The 12,469-nt window shown below is 39.6% G+C and overlaps 1 protein-coding gene across 1 annotated transcript in view; it reads right to left on the bottom strand.

The window, feature by feature from the left end:
• MED27 (mediator complex subunit 27) overlaps positions 1-12,469 on the bottom strand; it is a gene marked incomplete at its 5' end in the record, with an annotated part of 88,594 nt that overhangs the window by 49,088 nt on the left and 27,037 nt on the right. The window contains one exon of the mRNA XM_010156219.1: positions 6,359-6,489. Within this exon, the coding sequence (XP_010154521.1) occupies positions 6,359-6,489 (131 nt within the window). The remainder of the gene's footprint in view (positions 1-6,358; positions 6,490-12,469) is intronic.

A 12,469-nucleotide genomic window follows, 5' to 3' on the forward strand; every position in this document is an offset into this window, starting at 1 on the left:
AGAGTTTATTAACAAGTGAGACAAGAAAGTACTTAACAAAGACTGCCCATGTACAACAATGATACACACGGGCAGCGAATAAAAAACCAGGAGCAAAGAACCAGTTGGCTAAGATTCTTTAAGGGTAATTAAGAGTTAACGAGCTGATGAAGTATAATAACAGAAAGTTTTAAAAAGACTTTCTATTTAGTTGAACCAGGTGAAGTATTAGAGCCTTGAGTACTGAAAGATCCCGCACGATGTGCAACTGAGCTGTGAACACACCAACATCAGCATATGGGATAGATGCAACCTCACTGCACCGCAATACACTGCAGCTTACACCAAACCAGCCTCACAAAACATCTGCAGAACACGTGTTCCTCCATTTACTGAAAATAAAAAGCAACCAGTACAACAACGTGAGCCAAACTGTGCACAAGATACCCAATACTAACATTAAAGTTCGATCTACGTGGCTCCCAGCTCCCAAACAATTGAACCTATTCATGTAAACATTACTGTCTTACAATATAAAGAACTAATTTTTAATCCTCATTCTTCATATTAAAAGGGATTAATTTGCAGAGCAAAAGGGTCACATATTTCAGCAACATGTTCTGTTACAGTTCCTGCTGCACTGTCTGGCTAAAGTCAAGCTAAAGGAACACGGCGAGAAACTTAAACATGAACAGGGATATTAAATGAGCTTCTAGTATTGAAAGTTATTGGAAACTGATCTCTTCCTTATTAATACAATTCCCCGTCATGTACAAAAAGATATCTCCATGTTCCAGAATACAAACAGAGTTTTAATCTTTAATTATATTCTCAACCTCAACTCTTCTGGAGAGAAGTATAGATGTGGGCCTGAGGATTATTGCTTTATTACATTATCATCTCGGTGGTATTTAATGAATATTGATGCCTAATGCAGCTTTGCCAGCAGGGGGAAAGATGAATTTTAGAACCACACGAAGAACTTCTGATGACTTTTCTCAAAAAAGCCACACACTTCGCTCTTTTCCTCTCCCATACTTCTACGAAGAGGCCCAAATTTTAGAGTACAGCTCACAGTGCTGACTGGGATTGCTGTAGTAACACCACCTCCATATTAAATAACCTAATTCCCCACAGCCTATATGCCAGGGGTCACACTTAACTGGTACGTTGGACCCTTGGTTTCAAAGTGTGAATCTCCAGCTGGGATTTCAGACCCGTGTAACATGTGAGGTCAGATTAGATAAGCAGAATTTATACATACAGTCTTAAAAACACACACAAAACCTATGATCATTTATTGGCTTAAGCATGCTTTGCCACCACCTTTAGAATAATCTGCCTCTTTCTTTCACAATAAAATCTCCCAACATAGGAAGCAATTAGATGTGGTTTATAAAACAAAATGCTGGAAAAACCCTTTCCTCCAAAAACTCCTGGCAAAGGACTCATTGGGATTTTTCCTAATGTAAAAATGATAAATTACACAAGTTCACGTAATTTATTCTGGCACATCTTATGACTGGGTGTATAGTTTTGGGGTTTTTATATATAGATATATATATACACACACACGGAGTCAACTGTTAAAAACAGGAACTTTTTTTTTTAATATTACATCACTATTTAAAATGAAATTTCTTCCTCAAGACTCAAGTGTGTCCTGAAGAAAGCTCTTGAACAAATACTATAGAATCTTACAGTACTACTTACGTGACAGAACCATTAAAACTGAAGGGGCATTAAAACTATGAAAGAACACCACTTTGTCAGCACTGGTATTGAATCAAGCTACGATAAACACAGAGTTTGGGATATCTAGAAATTCATTTTCCTAATCCAGATGAACAGGTACCTGCTGAGCCAGGAAATTAACTTTTTAAAAGGAGACCACTCATTAAACAGCATCTTTTGGTAATGTAGCTACAAAGGATGGAGAAGGTACGGATTTCTTTTGAATAGATCCATCCTCCTTAGAAGAAGAATCTAGACAGATTCTGAGGTGTAGAGAGCAGAACAGAGACCTTCACCTCACCCAGAACAAGTCGCAGAAACAACCCAGCCCCTTGAGTATGCCCAGCACTCCGCCCTCAAGTCCTTATCTCCTTAATAGAAAAATTATCTTCACAGCTTTTTCTTGCCCATTTATCTAGAACAATATCATGGGCAGCACTTGTCTCTTTTCTAATAAAGCAAAGGCAATTTTGCTGGTCTGCTCCTAACAACAGAGTACAAATTCACAGCGATTTTTACTCAATCTGTTACAATGTTTTCACTGTCAAGTTAGGACATACATCAGAGCACAAGAGATTTACAAGACAAGTTGAAGAGCCCTAAAATAAAAAATTGGACTCTCATTTACTCAAGCCTCTCTGTCCGCTGAGCCTGAAGTTGTCAAACAAGAACCAGCCTTCCACTTGTTTATTGTTTATAGTGTGCTTATTTCCCCAAACCCACAAATGTCACAACAAATGACCCTAAAAGGCACCATAAAGGGCAAGAGTCTCAGTACCTTTTGTTGTGAACAAGTTCTTGTTCTGGCAATTTCCTTTCAGGCAGAGAAGACGGATGATTAATCTGGGAGCACTGAGAAAGCCCCACGCAACAGAGCTATCAAAGTCACAAGGTTTTCAGCTGAGACCCCTAAAAATTCCCATTAATACCGACTGTCTCGTGTGTGCCAATAAACACAACTGCAGGAATACAGTCAACATCCTGTGCTGCTGCTTTTCTTTCTTCCTCCTCTTCTCCAAGTGGCTCGCTGCTGCCATTTACCAGCTAGACCGGGACATACCAGAGCCTGTTGGCTCTCAGCAGGGTTGTCTGCTGGCAGGGACTACCTCCACGGGCTCACCACTCACAGCCACTCCAGGCTCCTCGGGGCACAGCACTCGGCTCCCACAGGGTTGTGAAGCCCACTACATAAACAGGAAGTCAATTCTGAGATGTGGTGCCAAGCAAAATAAAACAAGGTTAATTAACCGCATCGAGTACTACATTTCAAGAGGAAAAAAACCCAACAACTTAGGAGCCATCATTTCTTATTGTCACATTTAGTTCAAACCAGAAGAGCCATCCTGGTTTTCAGAAGGGTTGCATGTACATGCTTCCATAGTCACTTGGAAGGAGCTGACAGCTTTCAGCACTTCAGTGAACACAGCTTTGAGATTCTTTAACAGAAGGACGAACCAGCAGCCAGATGAGAAGCATGTGAGGGAACGCATCTATTAGCAAGTACAGGGAGATGTCTTGTTAATAGAAGACAGAAGGAGGGACAAAGCAGGGAGAGAAAGAAGCCAGCAGTTAGTCATTTTCTCATACAGATACATTTGGCTAGAAATGAGATGCACATCAATCTTGTATCCCTTTCTGCACTTTCAGAGCCAGTGAAAACCAATACTGAAAAGCAAAACTGAACACTAAAAGGCCTCTCTCCAAAACTGTTCAGAATGCTTAGAAGCCCTGAGATAATAAAAACAGTGAGAAAATGAAAATTTGACTCATAGTGGCTGCATAGGACAACTACCTTCAATTTTTAAAAATAACTTGTTACTTCAAGGTGGCTGCTGCTGTTTCAGGTATCCATCAGTGAGAAACTAGAGCTTCTCAGCTCCAAAGCAGAACACATCAAAGGATGGCCTCAGGCTGGCAAGGGACAAATGAGTGGGCCCACCAAGAATCAGTTTTGCCATTAGCGAAACCCTTTCTCTGGCTCCTTCTGTGAGCACAAAGTAGGAAGAGATAGGTGAGCATCCAAGACAGGCTGAGAAGGTTTTTTGGTTGGTTGGTTGGGTTTTGTTTAACAAAAAAGCAGCCATTTTAGAGAGAAAAGGAAAAGAAAGGTCTGGGAGAGAGACTAAGGGCTCAAGTGAACAATGAGTTGACACAGCAGAAGAATCAAATTTTGTATCACCACCCTTTGAGGCACCCTAAGGTAATTGCTCAGCTTGCATCATTGCCATCAAGAATGTCATGTGCAACAGCAAAAGTTACCCATGCAGTTTCTCCAAGGAACAGGAACACAGATAAATAATAGATTGGATACGTGCTCTCTAATGCTACATTTAACTCAAATTAAGGCATGTTTAGTAGCAAACTATTCATACGCAAAATCCGCATAAAAATAAAACAGTTGTTAGAAGATGCTTTGTCTAAATCATCACCCATGTTACCTCCTTAACAACAGTGTTGCCTGCATTCCTCTGCCGGCTGACGCATTATGGCAGTATTGCCATTTGCTCCAACCTACTACCCTAAAATGCCAGTTTGGCATACAGCCAGTTTTAACTACTTACATTTAAGAAAAGCTCCAGATAATAGAGTTGCTCTGAACAACATTTAACACAGGCTTGACTCATAGCACATTGCTACTCAGCCCAAAGACTTGTCACTGAACTTAATTTTTATAGCATACATCAAAGCAAAGAAAGACAAAGAAATAGTTGCCCCTTCCCTGACTAATCAATAAAGCCAAAAAAAAAAAATTCCCTGAATTGCCATGGGAAAATTAGTATGCAGTATGCCCTTTCAAGGAGATATGTAGCTTTGCACCTGGATGTTTTCTGCTTTTGCATTTTAGAGAGAATGAACAGAAAGAAAAAAAAAGTCACAGCATGATTCATCATTATTTGCATGAAGACTACAGCAAAATCAAGATATTAAAATCTAGTTGCCATACTTTTTTTTTTTAATATACTTTTCATAAGCCTAGTTTCATAAGTCTCTTCACAACCCACTTCTGCCCTGTGTTGGAGACATGATATTGAGCTCAACAGGTATTTGATTTGACTTAATATAACTATTATTCTCTTCTCAAAACACACCAAGATAGCAAGTAAGGACAAATATGGAAAGGTCAAAGAGAAGCCAGAGAGGAGGAAACCAGGGACAGCTAAAGGACCACCTCAGCATAAACACATTTTCTCTGTGAATAATGCTTGAAGTGGTAATAAGATACTGAAACAGTTCAGCTACAAGCTAAAGTTTAGGTACCACACAACAATTTCATTCTATCTGCAAATTGTAGGTAAATGCACCACTGAACAAAAATAACCTGCAGATGAAGACATAAAATACCTTTAAATATGCGTATTACAAACCTCATATTAAGATTTATACAACTGTTTCAGTATAGGCTTTTCGACAAAAAAAAACAGAAGCTAGCTCTCTTTCACTGTATGTATTTCTAGTAACTGCAGAAGCCACGATTACAAAACCAAACCACCAAAATATTTAAGAACTCTGAATAAAAACTATGATAATTGGTAGACTTCTTGGAGAAGTCCATTTTAAGCTTCTGATAAACCTGACAACCCAACAAAGTAAGAAAACTAATTAGCCAGCTTATCCCAACATACCCCTGTCCTTTCACAGATGTAAGAGAAACAGCATCTGGTTTTCAAACCTGCGGTTCTGCCGGCGCTGCCCTTTAACCTCTCTTCCTCCTCCGACATCGCGGTAAAACAATAGAACATCCTATGGATCCTTGAATTAGGAACCCTTTAGAGTTAATATACACAGGGAAAGCTCTCTTGACTCAGATTTTTTTTTTTCTCATTTCATACAAGGAAAACACTCTAAACATTCTTTGATTCCTTCATCAGCTTAGGCCTGTGAATGCTGGTGACACCAGGGGCTTTTATTACGAGGAAGTTTTTAGTAGCACTGTGTTTATACAGTGACTCTTGCTGCATGAAAAAAAAGCAGGCAGTTTCCACAAACTACAAGGATGTTCAGTACAATGAATAATTGCTTAGCACTTCATTTTCTACATAATAATCATTTTCTTATATACAACTAAATATTTTAAGCGGTTTATTAATTTATATGCTTAGTTATGGACATCTCTGTTTTTGGCATCAGTACACAGACTGCCTGAAGTGTTGATACTCTATGTCCTCAAACAGTTTCTAGGTGTCCTCATAATTGCTTGTCACCTGTAAAAGAGGTTTAGATCCAATGCAAAAGTAACATATGGTGAACAGATGGACTTGGAACAGACGTTTGTCGAGAAAGTACTCACACCAAAGACGTTTTGGCTTCAGCCTTTTAGGACCTTCAGAAAAGTCCTACTTGAAGCTCCAACTCATACTAATCAGGGGAACATCATTCCTCAATGACAATCTCGTGTTGCAAAAACTTTCACGACCTGATACAAAGAATCCTTGCAACTTTTCTGATGTCAGAGTGCCTTCAGAAACAGTAGTAACAAAATACTGTTTCCATAGGAAACCCCACCCATCCAACATGAATAATTCACCCCGTAGGAAACAAAAATGCAAGCAGAAAGCTGCTATTGTGATAACAGAACAAATAATTACAATAAAAAGTAAAAAAAAGTCCCTCCCATGCAGAGTCTTCAAAGTATTCCATTACTTACTGAGGAGGCAAGACAAGAGTTGTTGGCTGGGCTTTTGGTCTGCGTTTTGCAGATACTCCCATCTGGTTGGCTGAACGTTTCAAAGACTGCTGATTCAAAAGGCCAGATGCTAGCCCGGCGTGGTACTGCAACTGGATAATAAAAACACATATATATTAAAATCCACACCACTGCAGTACTCGAGCTGTGTCAGACCTCTACCATCTGTACCATCTGATCCGAGTGACAGCCAGTCAGTAAGTTCACGTATGGCATTTCGCAGATACTGCTTGGATGGAAGACGATACAAACAAGAGCACATATTAAAAAAAGTCTGCTGTGAAATAGGTATTGCAAAGAAATTCTGCTGTAGGGCAAAAGAAATGATGAATCAAAGACTTCCTCCCAAGTCCTAACTCCTGAAACTTGGGCTTGCTTTTAAAAGTTAAGACTGTTTCTCCTCTCACAGGATCAAGCATTCTTGAAGATAAGACGAAGAAAGATGCAACCCTTTCCGTATATAAACCAGCTTTTTAGAAATAACACTCATCTTTTTTCCTTACACATAATAACAAAAACACATTCACAAAGAAGTTTCTACCACTGCAAACAAAAATCTAGCCTTTAAAATACCTGCTAGCACATCTCCACAGCACTGCAACAGAAAGATTCACATTCAGTGGCTTTCTCCTTAAACTTTTTATTTTTACATGCCAATGAAAGACAAATTTATTAAGGACACAACATGAATCTGCAAGATTTTGAGTGCATTCCCACTGCTCACAGATTTCACAACAGCTACAGTGCTCTGCCTGTCCTGAAACCAGCTTCAAGCGCAACAAGGTACAAGCCCACCTCTAAACACTTCCAACATAGATTCTCAATTCCTCTTTTTTGAAGAGAAGGGGGGTGGAAAAAACCCCTCAAGATTCAGCATCAGACAGTGCAATTCCTTTCATCACTCTAGTCCCCACGTCAACGTGTTCATTAAATTGCCTAAAGGTCTGTTCTGAAACAGGTGAACTGGTTAACACCTTAACAAGTCTAAACTCATGATCTGCCTATAAAAAACAGGGTTACGGTGAGGAAACTATGACTTACACATGTTCAGAAAATGAAGTGGTCTTAGGCAAAGCTATTCTGCAGGGTACTGACTGAAAATGAGGGAAACAAAGCTGGGTAGAGCGACCTACTCGAAAATGGCTATTAAAATGAGTGAAGCTATCCTGGAGCCAGTCTGACTGAAATGTCGATGCCCGGAGCATCCATAAGGCCTTTTAACAGGCTCCTGATTTACTTGGCTGCTTTGCCACGTTATCTCGGCTGTGGCACAACACGAAGACACATGGCATTCCTAATGGGAAGAGACCCACTCTCTGCCAGCGAAGGGGGGGACAGTATCGCCCCAACGGCAATGCTTAGACCAATGAATTTTGCTCAAATTTGTTTTTCTCCAGCAGATTTCTGAAATTAAAAAAAAATAAAAATCAATGAGAGCAATGGACAGTACCTGTTTGAAAGGCAATGTTTCAAAGTGTCAGGGGCTTAGCTTTCAATCTTCACTACCAGAATTTGCAGTGAGTGCAATATGCAGGGAATTAAAGGAAAGACAACTCTGGCAGAAGCCCCCTGTAACTCCAGGAACGCGTTTTTCCCTCTTCTTCTCGCATCTCATTACGAGCGGCCCTCCTTCAGCCGTTTTGTGCTGTTGACACCATTCACTTACGTTTGCTGCGCAGAATGACAGTGGCAGGTATTTCAAGTAAATAACATCATTTGGACACTTGCTCAGAGACGGAGGTAATCGCAAGTGCTAATCATAGAGGAATTTTAAATTCAACCTTTTAAAAACATTTCATAACCTCCTGGCTAGCCTGGAATTTAGTGGGCAGGCAGTTAAAAAAAAAAAAAATAAAAATAAATATATTCTAAAAACCAATTCTGTCCTTGAAGGCTGACTCCCAGTGATTAAGCTATTTTTATTAATTGTAAGTATTTCTTTATAACCTGCTTTTGCTCCCAGGAATGCAGATCCAACTGTCAAAATCTATAAGAGCCATTAAATATTTACCAAACCATCCTTATAATGGGAGAAAAGGTCAAAGTTAATAAAACTGACAGGCAGCTTCTGTCCAGCTTGATTTATACATTATTAAAGTATCACATACTGTACTGCACAGAATGCATTCCTTTTTGAGGGCAGAGGGGTGTTAACTGAAGAGATTGGGAAATTGTTTCCTAATCATTTGTTCTAAGGAGCAGAAACAAGGCTGAAAATAGTGCCAAAGCGGTACCACTGGCATCAAAGCTGTAGCCAGGAGATTCAACGGTCTTGATGGATAATAAACGTGCCATTTGGTTCCTTTTTCCTCTTGCAAAAGAGAGAGCTTTGTCTACCAGCATCAGCCATGACGGCAAATCTCAGCTAAAAACATACCAAACCCCTCAAAATGTTTGCTTACTAACAAGAGAACGCTATTTCCAAACATTCTCTTCACCTTAGGGAACACACATGAAATGTGCTTTCAGAGGATATTTTGGGTGCTAAAAGGTTCACACAGGGAAGCCGAGATGAGCTCGTGGGACACAAAGCCTCTGAGGGTAAATAAACACACAGAAACCACATTTAGCTCGAGAAGTCCCTGAGCCAGAAACCGCTGATGGCTGGAAGAACACTGGGGAACAGATCGTGTACAGGCATGTGCTTAGAGCTACCGCTGGAGGTGACGTAGGGGGCTACACCAGCCCTGCGTTTGCCCTGGCAGAGCTGCTGTGTTTCAGGTGGTGCCTCCCGACTGTTGGTCCACGCAGGTCTGAGACCCTGCGACCCAACGCAGCCAGAAGTTGGGCACTTGTGCGTGGTCACAAGTGCCTTCTGCAGGTATATTCCCAACGACCTTCCGCTGGCTTTTGACAACTGTGCTCATTTAAACCAGCAGACTGATAAACAGCAATAGTTTTATCCATAAAAGATGCTAAATGCTCACTGAACTTGAGTATTGGTGCAGCACTAGGTACTACTGCAAATTATTTCTTTATCAGCCACTGAGGAATTCCCCATGATTCAGAGGCTTTATTACAGCAAACATCCATGTCTTTCAGCTTCGGGGAATTCCAACTGGTTTGCGTGAAGCTAAGCTTTTTACTTCCTAATAAAATATTCCTCCATAAAATCTCAACCAGACTTTTTCCCAATACATGCAGATGAAACAGAAAATCTATTTCAGAAAACGAAGAAATAAAAAAACAACAACAAAATCCATTTATAACGCTTAGCAGCTAGGATATACACCAGTGCCAACTTGCACAGTTTTATGATGAGTCTCATGATAGCTGATATTTTTCTTAAAACTGTGGTTCCAAGTAGATGTGTGAATTCCACATTGTAAAAATCCAAAGAGACTGTACTTTTCAGTAGGAAAAGTACTGAAAATAACACTTCTATATAAAAGCTTTACCTTAAGGTAAATAAAAACAGAACTTGGATTACTTCTAAATTCCATTATTTTTTAGATTCATTATTTTTCTATGTTAATGGCAGCACAGCCCATATTTTCTAGTAGAAAAGTTTATCACTGATGTTTCACAGGTGCCATAATTCACATTACCACAGTGTTCTTGAGTATATGAAAACTACGTTCATATATATATTAACAGCTCTTAATCTTCCTCACAAAGTGAAATACATCATAACAGAGCACTTTGGAATCTCTTTTCTCAGACGCAGCTGTGAGGAGGGCAATTTCTTCATTCACGTAAGGTATCTTTGGCTTTCACATGAACTATTTAAACAGAGATGGTGTATTAGAGAAATACAGACTGGACTTAGTTCTGAAAGCATTAATTACTACTATTGATTTTTTAAGTTAATCACATAATATATTTTATTTATTCTATTCTAGTGACTCTCTTATTAGAAAGGAGCCAACACTCCCCCTAAAATGATCAAAACAAACAAAAAAGAGACCCTCCATTCCCCCCAAAAGATCACACTGTCTTCTGTAGATGGTCTGTAAGGTTTGGAGCAGAGAACACTTCTGCTACAGCCAGAGGGCTCAAACCAGAACAAGGCATTAAGGCCCCTCCGTGCAGCAGAACCGCACTGACCGCAGGGTGACAGATTGTATTTTGGCCTACAGGCCCACTCTACAGTCTGTGTTATGAAACTACAAACACGTACACAGGGCTAATTTAAAACATTTCAAATTAAAGCTTCATCGTTAGAACCATGCTGGGTCTAAAGGTCTTTTGTTTACATAATTCATGGGCTGGAGACACTGCATGTGCTGACTGCTGACCAAAGAGTCCTTACACTCCACTTGCTTACAAGGCCATTTAAAGTTGCAAAAATTGGTTGGGTAGGAAAAAGGTAAGAAGCAGGGGGGGGGAAAGAAGACAATAAAACAGCACTTGGAGCATTTACAATTGATCATGTCAACTCACAGCCGCACATTCTATTTACTTATTACCATTATTTAAAGATTTTTAAGCACCAATAGCTTTCCTTTAAAGAGTGAAATCAGAAGAATGATTTTTCTTTGTGATCACATTATCTCATTGTGGTATTTTTTCCCATTCTCATGTAAATACTCACAGACCGCAGTAAAGCATTTTCTCAGGTATAAGTAATATTAAAAAAAAATGTTATTTCCATTCCTCTAAGAAATTGAATTTTACAGAAGTGGCTGATAGATGGTCACCCATCATGGAATTTTCTCTGTAATACCGACGAACTCATGCACATTTGCCTCATTTTAAGATGCACAGTACTTTGCCCCTCATCATTAAATTATTTCTCCCTTGCAGCTAACAAGGGATTTGTCTACTATGATAAAACTTCAGTTGTTCTTTTGAAAAAAGCAATGAGCAAGGAAGCAGGACACTCCCCCAGTTTCATCTCTGCAGATTAAAGTAGGCAAGAGAGAAATTACACAACCTTAATTGATATCTCTAAGCTTTCCTCAGATAATGAGGCCCGTTTGGAAATTCTCTTTCTCTCCAAACAATGTTTGATCATTTTAGAATAGCTGAATTCTTGACTTGGCCAAAACAGCATCAATAAACCAAAAGAGCAGTCCCCAATTTATTTACTCACTGGTTCTTCTCCTGTGGAACTGGGTTGCAGGCTTTTCAATGAACAGGAAAGCTAGACACTGTGCCTTTGCTCTCGTTTACAATTTAATTAGGACACTTTGTTCTATTGTTTTAAAGCACTGATGCCCCCCAAACACTTTCCAGTTTACAAGAATATTGAAGTAATAAATACCTATCCATGATGGGAACAAAGGCTACCCCCATTTCATTCCTTAAATCCCTGCACAAAAGCTACTGCATCTTTTCCTAAAAACCCTGATCCAACTAAACTGTGAAACTAATGAGCTCGCACTTCTGTTAAAAGCCTTTTGCGTGTCACGGCTCCTGTTTGCATCGTGTTGAGATGCACAGTGCCATTGCCTCGGCCTGGTCAATAACCAGGGGATACGGAACATTCTGTGGACATCTACCTGCACATATCCCTGCAGAGGCAATCCTGCTTTGCCCTTAGGTCTCTCCTCCTCCTTCCCAAGACTAGAGAGTTGCAAAACAAGCTTAAGATTTCTTTTTATATTATATATATGAAAAGATACAATAGTAGGAAATGCATTGATACCATTTCTTTTAACATCTTGTCTTCACCACATCTTTTATTCTATTGTCTTTGAATTCCTTTTTTTGCTGAGAGCACTGTTTTAATTAGTGTCAGATTTCAGCCTTAAAGTGTGTTCTTCCCATACTTTTCTTCCAAAAACATTGAAGTTTTGCTGATGAATGACTGCATCACCCTTCCCTTGCTCCAATACTGCTTGCAAGTTTTTGGCTTCTTACCATGCAGAGATAGCAAATCTGGTGACACTTTCTTTAAGGAATTGGTCAGAACTCCAGCATCTGCACCCTTGCTGCCAATAAAATCATCAGCGCTGTTCTAAGTCTCCGCAAAAGCCACTCCCCCTCCAGAATTTTTTAAAAAAGTATTCTGAAATGCATTTAATACTTACATCAATGACATTATTCTTGCTTTTTGGGTAACATGAACACAAAGGGACACTACACAGCCAAAAGGCTCTGAGGTTTAAAGAGATCTAGTATTTGAAA

This window comes from Eurypyga helias, unplaced genomic scaffold, assembly GCF_000690775.1.
Source record: "Eurypyga helias isolate BGI_N326 unplaced genomic scaffold, ASM69077v1 scaffold17927, whole genome shotgun sequence".
NCBI lineage: Eukaryota > Metazoa > Chordata > Aves > Eurypygiformes > Eurypygidae > Eurypyga > Eurypyga helias.